A 14,596-nucleotide genomic window follows, 5' to 3' on the forward strand; every position below is an offset into this window, starting at 1 on the left:
ATGCTTGTTCAAATTTGAGTATTCGGGAGATAGTTTCTTCAAAGTGAATAAAGTGAGCCAGTCACTTTAAGGAAAAAAGCTGTTAGTATTTGTTGCCAATGGTAACATTTGAACCTTCAAGTGAAAATTAGTAGTTTGGAAAATCTGTATCTGCCGTATGAACCAAACAGCTTCCTAATACTTAAAAACTTTTTGATGAGATTAATGGTGATTTTAATGATTGTAAACTTTTGCTTTTGTGTAATGGGCTGTGTCAACATTTGGGAGGAATGCACAACTCAGTGAACCATATTTTCCAAATATTGCATGAAATGTTACAAATTGTGTGTGAGTAAAAGATCCATTCAAAGTGCAAGTTAGGGCGCATGTGTGCCTCGGTTGGATTTCCGACTTTGGCTCAGGTCATGATCTTGTGGTTTGTGGGTTTGAGCCCCACGTTGGGCTCTGTGCTGACAGCTCAGAGCTTGGAGCCTGCTTCAGATTCTGTGTCTCCCTCTCTCTCTGCCCCTCCCTCGCTCACGCTCTGTCTCTCTCAAAAATAAATAAACGTTAAAAAAAATTAAAAAAAAAACGAAGTGCAAGTCAGACCAATGGATTTTATTGTAACAGTATGAAAAGTTCATTGATAGGACCTCAGAGTCCACATTGCATCTAACCTTAAAGAAACTGCCACTTGTTGAGTTTTGGTGTGGAATCAAAGAAGAATATCCACAATTATCTGAAAATGCTACTAAATTCTTCTCTCATTTCTGACAACAAATCTGTGTGAAGCTGCATTTTCTTCATATACTTCAAACAAAGCAACATATTGCAGTAGATTGAATACAGAAATAGGTAAGAGAATACAACTGCCTTCTATTAAGGCAGACATTAAAGAGGTGCAAAATGTAAAACGATGTCACTTTTCTCAATAAAGTTTTTTTGCTTCATATGGTTACTTTTATAAAATTTTGTTATTAATTTAATGAGTTTATTTTTAAATGAGTTAATGCATATTTTAAGAAGTCTTCTAATTTTTAATATGGTAAATATTGATAGAGACAACTCACATAAAGCTTCTTGGGGTCCTCATTTTCTAAGAGAATAAAGGCATCATGAGACCAAAAAGTTTTATAACTGTTCCCCTTAGATCCTCTTTTCCTGGCCAGAGATGGCTCACCATCACCACATGCATGTTCTAGTGAGGGAGGGCTCAGGGAAAGGGAAGGACAAGCCCCCCTTTCTTTCCTTTTTTTAATGTTTGTTTATTTTTGAGAGAGAGAGGGCAAAGAGGATCCCAAGTGGGCTCTGCGCTGACAGCAGAGAGCCCAATGTAGGGCTCGAACTCACAAACCATGAGATCATGACCTGAGCCAAAGTCAGTCGCTTAGCCAACTGAGCCACCCAGCCACCCCATTAAGGAAGATATTTATATCACTTTCACACACATCTCGTCCCTTGAACCTGGGCTTAAGTTGCGTGACCACATGTAATGTTTAGCTGGATGACCATGTGTCTGGCCAAGATTTCGTGTAGGAGAAATGGAGAATAGATACTGTATTTGTTTCTGCCACTGGCTGGTGTCTGGATAAAAACCAAAGGTAGTAACTGCAGCTGTTTTTATGATGTGTCATAGTTTCTCTTATGCTTCTAATAATCCATCAGTTTGGGTGATTTTAGAGATGCCAGAACTGAAGCCTAGATTCTATGTGGTATGTAAAGCAAAGTGGTATAGAAAAGGAATGTTGGACTTCGGAGTCAAACAGTCCTAAATTCAAATCCTGACTAATTCAGGATTTGCTAATGTAACGTGTGAACTCCAGCACCCCTCCTCAGTTTTTCTGTACTCATTTATAAAATGAGTTTGTAATGGCAAACCTAACAGGCAAATGAGTTGTATGGCCCAGTTGACATAACGTGTGAAACTTTTGTTTTATGGTGATCAAGAAATGCAGTTCCTGTTCTCTCACTGTTTCCCCTTTTGGTCCCATTATAATAGATCTACTCCTGTGTAAAGGTACATTTTAATATTCATCTGAGGGCCATGTGATTGTTTGCTAAACAAATGATAGAGATGATTATTGTTATGAATTCAGAGATGGATGAAATCATTGTAGACTGAAAGGGTTCTTACATCTGAACTTTTGAGTGGGACTAAAAGGTGTAGCATTTTGAAAGGCTGAAGGAAGAGAAGGCATTTCATGTGGGGGCAATAACATGAGCAAAACAGAATAAAAATCCCTAAAGCAGTGAGTAGATCCGCCTGGTTAGCGAGTAGACCATCAGTTTGATTTTAGCAAAATTCAAGTGTATAAGAGTAATAGTAGATAGTGAGTAGGTCTCTGAGAAGTAGATGGGGTCGGGTTGTGGTATTTAGCATTAGGAAAAATAGATATTTGGTTGAACATGTGCCTGACATATTCATTCCACATTCATCAAGCATTTTTAACAACCTTAGATTAGGCATTATATAAGGTGCAATGAATGTGTTAGGAATGGTTTCCTAGCAGCTGTGTTCTGACAGAAAGATGAGACTTTACACAAAATTTTCTAATACCAGGTAAAAGTGAAAAGTGCTTTCAGAGGTATACAGAGTAAATGCTGTGAGAGTTCATCAGAAAGAGAGATTACTTCTGCCAGTGGGAATCAGGGGCTGTATAATGAATTCTACACTTGTGTGAATTTCATTTGTTTATTCACAATGAAAATAATTATTGTATAGTTTTACTACAAATGTTATTTGAGGTTTTACAAATAAGTATTGACCACAAACAAGAAAAGATTATTGTGGAGTAGATAGAATTTATATTGTTGAAAAACCCTTGAAAATTTTTTGCATGGCTTTCAGCATCTATATTTGTACTGATTAGTTTCATAATGGGATACTTTACAAATAGTGTGCTTTATTCTGGAATTTGGGAGAGAGAAAATGCTAATAATGTAATGAGAATCAGCATAAACAATGTTATGAATTCTGATAAATTGTACTATAAATCTTGTTTTTTGCATGTTTAAAAATTCAATAGAATAAATGGTAATAAGGATTACATAATCTGTATTTATAATTTGCCTTACATATATAATTTGTCTACTAGTTTAGGAATTCCAGTGTTTGTTACCCATGTTTTTTTGTGTATCACAGTGTTAGACAACAGTTGTTTTATGTGGTAAGCCAAAGCAGCCTTTATTTAAAGTTTGTTTTTTGTTTGCTTTTGTGAAGAATGTTAAGTTTTGTTATTTTATATAGATATTTTTCTAATCTATAGTTACTAAGTATACATAATAAATTTGAAAATAAAAAGTTTCTCTGGTATTTCTTTGAAAAATAAGTTCTTGATTTTTTTCCCCCTCCCTTCAATTAGGTCAAAGTTGGAAATTGTAATACTCCTAAACCAAGCTTCTTTGATTTTGAAGGAAAGCAAAAATGGTAAGAAATTCTTGGAATCTAATGAGGTTGTTGGAAATGGTTTAGGTGTTTAAGAATTAGAAAGTAGTGAGCGGATTAAAGAATTATTTTTATGTTAATCTCTCTGCTATAGACTGTACTAACAACAGGCAATTGGGAGAGAGATTAAAAGAATCCGCTTTTAGCTAAGTATCCTAAAGGATTCTCATACCATGATGTTGATGTTGGTATATACTTAGTCCACAACAGACATACACTTCTTACATATGAATAGCTTCTTAGACAGTGACCATAAGAGCTATTCCTTGAGATTTTCCTATCCTGTCATACAGCCCCTAATGGATCACCACTTCTGTCCCCTGGAAGAATCTTTGGAAGAAGGACAGGAGGATGGGAACAGAGAACAGGATAAATCCTCATTTTTATCCCTCACCACTGCCCCAATTTTATCTTCTCATTTCTATTGCTCTTCTGTTCCTTGCCCTACCCACACCACAGTGAAGACGTGCTTATAATAATCTGTTGGGGAGAAAGTGGGGGGGAAGATACTGAGTCCATTTCTTTCCTGAATCCATAAGAAAAAATTATACCCTCCCCAGTTTTTTTACTTATAATTCAGAGGTTCCTTCTTATCATATGAGGCCTTATTTACTCTTACCTAAGTGAAAAAAGAGCAATCGTGTACAACAGGGACCCTAAGTTACAGAAGGAAGGACTTTGGAGTGTCAGTCTTGGGATTAACAGTACAAAGGATGGGGTTTAAAAAAAAAATATGGTTGTAGAGAGAAGGGTGCTAGAAAAGGATTCTAACTTTACATTTTAGAGCAGTGCTCCTCAAAATGTGGTCCCTGACAAGTTGCCTCTCTGGCAACAGCTGTTACCCAGCTGTAAAGAGAGAGATGCAAAGCTTGAACTTAATGCAAATCAGTTATGTCATTAAGCCCCTGTTTAGTTCAGCTTTTTTTGGTGTAGGACATTCTCAGTAAAGGAAGCATTGCTTTGATCTCCATTCTGGCAGCATCTTTCTTTGCTAATGATGACAACTAGTTCTCTGACACTTTATTACCATCGTAGAGAATAGCTGATGAAACTTTTATTGTTTTTTTGTTTTAACTTAAGAAATTTCATAACTTCAGCATTATTTTTTCCTATATGCTTGCCTGTTTTTTCATTGTTTTTAGCAATTTTAAAAAGTTTTGATTTTACAACCACATAATAATTCAAGCAAGAATCATCAGTGGATGCTGAAACCGTTAGATGAAAAACTACTGAGGAGCAGCATTTACACAATTCTGACCCACCGTTTACTTTTTAATTACAAGGAAGACAACTGGGAGATATTGCTTCTAGGTCTTTAATCTTATCATTGATGATGGGACAAAGTGATGTTATGTGCCCCCTGATGTGATGCATGATAAAGGACACTCACCTATATATTGCTCTTGCCAAAGCATTTAACCTGATTCTAATCATGATTGATCATTTTTGGCAAGAACACTGTAGGTGAGGAAACAATCAGAGAAATCCAAATTGATAGATCTTTTATAAAACAACTGGTTTGGACTCTTAAAAAATGTCAATATCATGGAAGACAGAAAAAGCTAAAGATACATGAAATCAATGCTATGTGTGAATCTTGATTGGCTCCTGGTCTAGGAGAAGAAATCTATACAGGACATTATTGGGTAATGAGGGAAATCTGAAGGTAGTCTATATATTTATATAACGGTATTGATGTTAAATTTCCTCACTTTGAAATATGCTGATGTATTTAGAGATAGAGTGTTAGGATGCATTCATTTATTGACTCAGGAGAGCCATTTTACTCAGGAGAGTAAAAATAAATTTGGAAAACCTCAGCAAGATGTTACATTCATTATGGGAGCAGGAAGGTGGTAAAAACCTGTGGCACTGAATTGTGTTTTATGCTGGATCAGTGGATCTACTTACTTCCTGGTTGGAAGCAGAACTGGGAGGACCAAACCAAGAAAGAGCCTATCTTGGCAGCTTGAAGAAAAAAGAAGAAAAGGATGACCCAGAAGGGGGCATAGGATTAAAATATTACTCTTGGTATTTATATTGCAAGTAGTCCCTACCTTCTTACTCATTAGAATTCTTATCTCTGTCCTTACCACCCCTCACTTTTGAAGTCCCTGTCTCAGGACCCACTACTAGCAGCTTACAGATGAGATAACAGCAAAAGGGAAAGGTGTATTTCTCACAGCTTAAATAAGAAGTTTGAAGTATTTTCCCAGGAAATATTGTTTCTTGTGTTGATTAGTTCCTATGTTACTGAAATGCTATAAGCACAGTTAATTCAAAAGGTGGAAACTACTTTTATTGGTCTGTAGATCATACATTCTCAATAGGGATGAAAGGTGGGTTTGGGGGAGTTATAAAATCTTGGATATTCTAGTGGTTTGTGGTCTTCCAAAATTCAATTGTTATACAATGTATCTGTGTTACTAAAATTTCATGGGGGAGGGTGATTAGGAAAAAATGTTTAAAAAGACTCCTTAGGTGGTGGGATATAAGGTGTGCATTGGTATAGACCAAGGTAAATGCAAAAAGAGACCTACTCATCTATGGCTTATTAGATCTATATCCCACATCCTTAAAATGTGTATGCCAATTTTTTAATACTAAAAAGGAATGTGCTGTTTGCATTATTTCCATAGTTAATGATAGGTCATTTTGGATATTCTTTACTGTAGGGAAGCATGGAAGGCACTTGGTGATTCAAGCCCCAGTCAAGCAATGCAGGAATACATTGCAGTAGTTAAGAAATTAGATCCAGGTTGGAATCCTCAGGTAAGATTTGATGATTGTAAATAATGCTTTCCAAAAACATGATCTTCGTCTCTCAAATAAAGATTTAAAACCAAGTGTAGGCTTAAGTAACATTTTTAAAGTTTTATTTTCTTAAAAGATTGTAAAGTTATTATAATATTTGCTTGTCTCAAAATGCTGTTGCTTGAATGTTAACATAACCAGCTACTGATTCTGAGAACTCCTCTGAATTATAGAGAATTTTTAAAAGTATAATCATAATTTCAATTTTGTAAAAACTCTGTTCATGTCAGAATTTGAAAGAGTTTAACATGAGATAATCATTATCTTGAGAAATGGTAGGTTTCTCTTGGATTTTTTTTATGAACACTTTCTGTACATGTACAAAATGCTTTTTGATGGGGATAAAATGTGTGTAAGACATGCTTTCTGCCATTGTATAGTTTAAAGTATATTATAGAAGATGAAACATAACAAAATATGATTATAGTGTAAAACAGTAGTAATATGAGTGCTAGGGAATCCCGTGGAAAGAGATCACTTTGGACTTTGGGGGTATTGGATGTTGTTCACTTAAGCGTACGCTTTTTTCCTGGTAACTTATTGGAGAACATCTAGAAAGAACTTAATAACAGTGGGGATGCTATTTTATTTGAAAAAAATTTTAAAAACATGGTTGACAGGTGTTTTAGTGGAATAAAGACTACTTTGGTATCATGTAAAAAATTCAAATTGAGAGGTTCCTGGGTGGCTCAGTGGGTTGTGCCTGACTCTTGATTTCAGTTCTGGTCATGATCTCATGGTTCGTGAGTTCAAGCCTGCATCAGGCTGTGCACTGACAGTGTGGGGCCTGCTTGGGATTCTGTCTCCCTCTTTTTCTCTGCCCTTCCTCTGCTCATACTCTTTCTCCAAAATAAATAAACTTAAAAAAATGCAAATTACTACTTTTTATTAATAATACTTAGACAAAACATTTCAGTAATGAATGAATACAATGATTTTCAGATTTTTTTGGTAATAATTGATTTCATTGGTACACATGTTTTACCAGTTTGAAGGAAGTTTGTTCTATTAATTATGGAATCCTGCTTAAATTTTTTTTTTTTTTTAGTGTTTATTTATTTTTGAGAGACAGAGTGTGAGTGGGGGAGGGACAGGGAGAGAGGAAGACACAGAATCTGAAGCAGGCTCCAGGCTCTGAGCTGTCCATGCAGTTTGATGCAGGGCTCGAACTCACAAACCATGAGATCATGACCTGAGCTGAAGTCGGATACTTAACCGACTGAGCCACCCAGGCGCCCCAGTCATGGAATCTTAAAATGTCTTAAAGATTATATCTTATGACATAAAAAAATCTATCTTAATTGTGACTATAGACAGGGAGAGATAACCAGCTTAGGGTATCTTTAATGATACGACTGGCTTTTTGAAGTCATTGAAACATTTCCTGATGTTTTTGATGTGCGTGAATATTCATTTTCAGAAATATTCCATTTTGTTAATATCTTTTATAAAACAAGTTTGCATACAAATACATATCATAGAGGTCCTAAGGACTTCATATCTGAAACTCAGTGGTCAAAATAGGTGCCCCTCTGAGCTGAACTCAGCCTGAACACATATGGCACGATGTTTAAAAAGCAAAACAAGGAGGGTGTGCCTGGGTGGCTCAGTTGGTTAAGCATGCGACTCTTGGTTTCAGCTTAGGTCAGGATCTCACAGTTCATGGGTTTGAACCCCACATTGGGCTCTGCTCTAACAGTGCCGAGCTTGCTTGGGATCCTGTCTCTCCCTCTTTCTCTGCCCCTCCCCCACTTGTGCTTGCTTTCTCTTTCAAAATAAGTAAGCATTTAAAAATACATAAATAAAAAGCAAAAAAAAACTTTGAGTTTGAATGCATTTTGGTGAGTACTTGTCAGTCACTGTGGTCTTAGTTCTTCCCTATTGATTTTACTTGACTGTTTCTGATGGCTGGCCCATGTAGACATTTGAGTTTAGAACTTCTTTTTTTTTTTTTTAATGTTTATTTATTGTGAGAGAGAGAGAAAGCACAAGCAGAGGATGGGCAGAGGGGGAGAGAGAGAGAATCCCAAGCAGGCTTCATGTTCAGTGCAGAACCTGACGTGGGGCTTGGTCTCATGATCATGAGATCATGACCTGAGCCCAAATCAAGAGTCAGACGCTTATATACATTGGAATACTACTTGGCAATGAGAAAGAATGAAATCTGGCCATTTGTAGCAACGTGGATGGAACTGGAGAGTGTTATGCTAAGTGAAATAAGTCAGGCAGAGAAAGACAGATACCATATGTTTTCACTCATATATGGATTCTGAGAAACTCAACAGAAGACCAGGGAGGAGGGGAAGGGGGAAACAAAGTTACAGAGAGGGAAGGAGGGAAACCAAAGAGACTCTTACATACTGAAAACAAACTGAGGGTTGATGGGGGGGGGTAGGGGGAGGGGAAAGTGGGTGATGGGCATTGAGGAGGCACCTGTGGGATGAGCACTGGGTGTTGTATGGAAACCAATTTGACAATAAATTTCATAAAAAAAAAAAGAGAGGTGCTTAACCAACTCAACCACCTAGGTGCCCTTGAGTTTGTAACTTCTGGTAAATGACAAAAATTATGATTTCTTACCTTCAGTACCTTAATTACTACTAAATAAACTTGTGTTAACTCTCACTCTTACAAATGGTTACAGAGTCCATGTGGTTAGATAATTCTTCCTTATGGAAATTTAAACAGGCAGTAAGGATGCTTTTTAAAAATATCTGAGGGGCGCCTGGGTGGCTCAGTCGGTTGGGCATCCAACTTCAGATCAGGTCACGATCTCGCTGTCCGTGAGTTCGAGCCCCGCGTCAGGCTCTGGGCTGATGGCTCAGAGCCTGGAGCCTGCTTACGATTCTGTGTCTCCCTCTCTTTGTGCCCCTCCCCCGTTCATGCTCTGTCTCTCTCTGTCTCAAAAATAAATAAACGTTAAAAAAAATTTTTTAAAAAATATCTGAATCTCAAAAATTAAAAAAAAAAAAAAAAAGAGGGGCGCCTGGGTGGCTCAGTTGGTTGAGCGTCTGACTTCAGCTCGGGTCATGATCTCATAGTCTGTGAGTTCAAGCCCAGCGTTGGGCTCTGTGCTGACAGCTCAGAGCCCAGGGCCTGCTTTAGATTCTGTGTCTCACTCTCTCTCTGACCCTCCCCCGTTCATGCTCTCTCTCTGTCTCAAAAATAAATAAACGTTAAAAAAAAAAAATTAAAAAAAATAAAAAATAAAAAAGTAAAAATATCTGAATCTCAGGTCACCTGGGTAGCTCAGTCAATTAAGCATGTGACTTCGGCTCAGGTCATGATCTCATGGTTCAGGGGTTTGAGCCCCACGTTGGGCTCTTTTGCTGTTGGCACAGAGCCGCTTCAGATCCTCTGTCCTCCTCTCTCTCTACCCCTCTCCTGCTCTCTCTCTCTCAAAAATAAACATTTAAGAAAAAAAATCCAAATCTCACCTATTGAACATAAACTTGAATAAACCAAGCAGAATCAAAGGTACTTTCAAATAAAGATCATTCTTCAATACAATGTTCTAAAAATATTTTGACATTCATAATCTAGTTGTAAAGAGGAATTTTATGTTTTGTTTACACTTTTTTAATGTTTGAGAGAGGAGGAGAGAGCACATGGGTGGGGGAGGGGCAGAGAGAGAGAGGGAGAGAGAGTCCCAAGTAGATGCCATGCTGTCATCACAGAACCTGATGTGGGGCTTGATCTCATGAACTGTGAGATCATGACTAGAGCTGAAATCAAGAGCTGGACGCTGAATCGAGTGAGCCACCCAGGTGCCCTGTTTACATTTTTGTTTTTAATTTAAGCACTCTGAGCTGGTCCCCTTTGACACAGCTGTTTTCCCCTTTCTTTTTGACTGATATGAAGTTGATCATAACTGAAATCTCAAGACATTTGGTATTCATTCATTATCTTTTAGGTTAAAGAAATCATTTTCTTTTGATACTAGTTTCTGCAAACAAATAACAATGCCTCTCATTGCTGAATGTGCTAAGCTCTTTATATGTATCATCCTTTGAAATCTTCACGAGAATCTTAAAAATTAGATTAGAAACTATTATCGTCTTCATTTTAAAAATGAGGAAATTTAGGGATGTCTAGGTGGCTCAGTGTAAGTGTCCCTCTCCCTCTCTACCCTTCTCCTGCTCTCGCTTTCCCTCTCTCTCTCTCTTAAATAAATAAACTTAAAAAAAAAAAAGGGGGCAGCTGGGTGGCTCAATTGGTTAAGCATCTGACTATTGATTTCAGCTCAGGTCATGATCTCGCAGTTGGTAAGATCAAGCCCTGTGTGGGGCTCTGTGCTGACAGCACTGAGCTTGCTTGGAATTCTCAGTTTCCCTCTCTTTTTCCCCTTTACAAGTGCTTTCTCTCTCTTTCTCTCTCTCTCAAAATAAGTAAACTTTAAAAAATAGAATAAAATAAAAATGAGGAAATTCAGGCACAGTGACTTAGTATCTTATCCAAGATTAGCCAGCTAAAAAATGATGGTGCTGTGATATGCACTTTTATGTATAGGAGTCCAGAGCCCCCACTCTTCACCACTCTGCTATCTGTTCTGTAGCTGACATTTTATATTTACATGTATTTACACACATATATATTTGTGTATATATATATAAAATGTATATATTGCATGTAAACTTATGGATGTGTATATGCATGAAAAATTCAAATAAAAGCAGCTACTGATTTAATCAAAGCTCCATGGAGTGAAGTATAAAATGAAGTATGAAATGAGCAATGCTTTAAAATGTAAACCCTTGAGGGGCGCCTGGGTGTTTCAGTCAGTTAAGTGTCCAACTCTTGGTATCAGCTCAGGTCATGATCTCATGGTTCATGAGTTCAGGCTCTGTGTTGAGCTCTTTGCTGGTGGTGTGGAGCCTGCTTGGGATTCTCTCTCCTCTCTCTCTGACCGTCTCCTGCTTGCTCTCAAAACAAATAAACATTAAAAAATGTAAACCCTTGACTATGTTTTCTGTTATGTTTCATCTTATCTCAAGAATGTGCTGTTGAATGTCTAATCAAGGCAATTCTTTTGCCTTATTTGTTTTTTTGCCAGGGAAGAAGGGTGAGTTTTTATTTTGGTATAAATTATTATTTTTTTGACAAATAAAAATTATATATATTTAAGGTATATTTGATGTATGTATACAGTGTGAAATGATTATCACAAACTAATTAATGTATTCATCACCTCTCATAGTTACCATTGTGTGTGTGTGCTGAGAACACTTTGTATTTATTCTCTTTAGCAGATTTCAAATATATAATACATTAACACTATATTAACTAATAATGGTATGTTATTATTAACTAATGTATACTTGATATAATTAAAACAATTTTTAAAATATTTATTTGTTTTTGTGAGAGAGAGTATGAGCAGGGGAGAGGCAGAGAGAGAGAGGGAGACACAGAATCCGAAGCAGGCTCCAGGCTCTGAGATGTCAGCACAGAGCCCAATACAGGGCTCAAACCCATGAACTATGAACTCATGACCTGAGCTGAAGTTGGATGCTCAACCAACTGAGCCACCCAGGTGCCCCGATAAAATTTTTTTTAAAGTTTCAGCAATAGTACAAAGAACTTTTGGACAGTCTTTATTTAGATACACCAGTTATTTATGTTTGCTTTAGCATTCTATTTACATGCATATACTCAAAATTTTTCTGAACCATTTTAGACTTTACCACTAAATACTTCATTATTTCTTAGAACAAGGACTTTTTCTTCTATAACTACACCATAATTATAAAAATTGGGACTTTTTTGGTGTTATGAGTTCTTTTGAAATTGCCTTTTTCTTAAATCCCTGGGCTCAGAGTCCCTGTGGGGCATTGTACACACACCCACACACACACCCACACACACCCACACACGCACTAACTGTATATACTTAAGGTACATACCATGATTTGATATACATATAGTGAAATGGCTACTACAGCCAAACTAATCAATATATCCTTTCCCATATAGTTTTTTTTTTTTTTTTTTTTTTTTTGGTATGAGAGTACCTGATATTTACTCTCTTAGCATATTTCTAGTATTCAGTACGGTATTGTTTATTGAAGTCATCATGCCTTTATGTTATTTATTTTATTTTTTTTTTAAAGCTCCATATCCAATGTGGGGCTTGAACTAATGACCCCAAGATCAAGAGTTGCATGCTCTACTCGCTGAGCCAGTCAGGCACCCCTATCATGCCTGTATATTAGGTCTTTAGATGTATTCATCCTATACAGCTGCAACTTTATACCCTTTGACTAACATCTCCCCATCTCCCATTCCCTACCAGCCCATTAGTAACCACCTACTCTACTCGCTGCTTCTTTGAGTTTGACTTTTTAATTTCCTCAGATTCTGCATATAAGTGAGATCATACAATATTTGTCTTTGATTTATTTCACCTGGCATAATATCTTCCAGGTTCATCTATATTGTCACAAATGGCAGTATTTCCTTCTTTCTCATGGCTGAATAATATTCCATTGTTTACATATAACATCTTTTTTTTTTGCCTTTTTAAAAATTTTTGTTTATTTTGGGGAGAGAGAGAAAGAGAGAACGAGCATGTGCACGAGAAAGGAGGACAGAGGATCCAAAGCAGGCTCTGCACTGAAAGTGTGGGGCTTGAACTCACAAACTGTGAGATCATGACATGAACTGAAATTGGGTCAGGTGCTTAACCAACTGAACTACCCAGGCTCTTTATCCATCTTCTGTATCTATTCATCCATAGGTAGACACTTGGGTTGTTTCTGTATTTTGGTTGTTGTGAATTATGCTGCAGCAAACATGGGAGTGCCAATATCTCTTCAAGATTCTCATTTCATTTCTTCTAGATGTAGAGTGGAATTACTAGATTGTATGAGGGTTCTATTTCTAATTTTTTGAGAAATCTCAATGCTGTTTCCTGTCTTGGCTGTACCAATTTTCATTCTGGTCAACAGGATGCAGTAGTTCTCTTTTCTCAAAATCAAGAATTTTAACATTAAATTCAATATCACTGGGGCGCCTGGGTGGCGCAGTCGGTTAAGCGTCCGACTTCAGCCAGGTCACGATCTCGTGGTCCGTGAGTTCGAGCCCCGCGTCAGGCTCTAGGCTGATGGCTCAGAGCCTGGAGCCTGTTTCCGATTCTGTGTCTCCCTCTCTCTCTGCCCCTCCCCCGTTCATGCTCTGTCTCTCTCTGTCCCAAAAATAAATTAAAAATGTTGAAAAAAAAAAATTAAAAAAAAAAATAAATTCAATATCACTGTTGAATCCATACTCCATATTCAAATTTATCATTTATTTTAAAAATCTGCTTTATAGTTATTTTATTGTTTTTATTTATTTTTAGAGCGAGCGAGAGAGAGAGAGAGAGAGAGAGAGAGAGAACATGCACAGAGATGCAAGTGGGGAGAGGGCACAGGGAGAGGGAAAGAGAGAATCCCAAGCAAGCTCCACACTCAGTGCAGAGGCTGATGCAGGGCTTGATCCCATGGCTGTGGGATTATGACCTGAGCCCAGATCAACAGCTGGATGCTCAACCGACTGAGCCACCCAGGTGCCCCTCCTTCAAAGTTATTTTAAAACATTCTGATCCATCATCCAGTCCAGGATCATGCACTGCATTTAGTTGTCTCTTTAGTCTCTTTTAGTCTGCAACAGTTACTTAGCTTTTCTTTTTCTTTCTTCATTGTGATAGGTTTGAAGAATATAGGCCAGCTGTTTTGTAGAATGTCCCCAGTTTGGCTTTGTCTGCTGTTTCCTCATAATTAGATTCAGATTATACATTTTTAGGAGGAATACCACAGAATTGTGTCCTCAATGCATCATACCAGGAGATACTTGATGTTTATTTGTCCCAATAGTGGTTATGTTAACTTTGATCACTTGCTTAACATGGTGTCTGCCTGATTTCTCTACTGTAACGTTCCTATTTTTCTCTTTGTAATTAGTAATTTGTGAGGAGATACTTTGAGACTGTGTGTCCTTTTCCTAATCAGATTTCATCCACTAGTTTTAACATCCATTAATGATTTTTCAACTCCATCATTTCTTCTACATTTATTATTTGGCATTCCGCTGTAAAAGTGGGCTTTCCCTTTTTCTCTATTTATTTACTTATTCATTTTCAAGAACTATGAAAGATCTAGGATTGTACCCTACTTGCAAACTAATAAGTTAGCCTGTTACTGTTTCTTAGATGCTGGCAGAGGTACAAGACTCCTGGGTCTGAACCAAAGGACTTTATTATTCATGGCATGGCAAACTGCATGAGATTCATTTGATTTGCATTGGTTTCTCACATCCCCCAAGTCCCACAGGGATGATGCAGGTGGGCCTAGATGGATTCCTACATATGCAGTTGGTTGTGCT

The 14,596-nt window shown here is 37.3% G+C and overlaps 1 protein-coding gene across 4 annotated transcripts in view; it reads left to right on the forward strand.

Moving 5' to 3' along the window:
- Window positions 1–14,596, forward strand: part of ACBD6 (acyl-CoA binding domain containing 6) — a 202,505-nt gene that overhangs the window by 3,745 nt on the left and 184,164 nt on the right. For 3 of the 4 annotated variants that reach the window (XM_043568327.1, XM_043568326.1, XM_043568328.1), the window contains exons 2-3: window positions 3,342–3,406; window positions 6,100–6,196. The exons of the other annotated variant lie outside the window; for it this stretch is intronic. In XM_043568327.1, coding sequence (XP_043424262.1) covers window positions 3,342–3,406; window positions 6,100–6,196 — 162 coding nt within the window. The remainder of the gene's footprint in view (window positions 1–3,341; window positions 3,407–6,099; window positions 6,197–14,596) is intronic. 4 annotated transcript variants of the gene reach the window in all.

The sequence above is a fragment of the Prionailurus bengalensis genome, chromosome E4, assembly GCF_016509475.1.
Source record: "Prionailurus bengalensis isolate Pbe53 chromosome E4, Fcat_Pben_1.1_paternal_pri, whole genome shotgun sequence".
NCBI classification, from domain to species: Eukaryota; Metazoa; Chordata; class Mammalia; order Carnivora; family Felidae; genus Prionailurus; species Prionailurus bengalensis.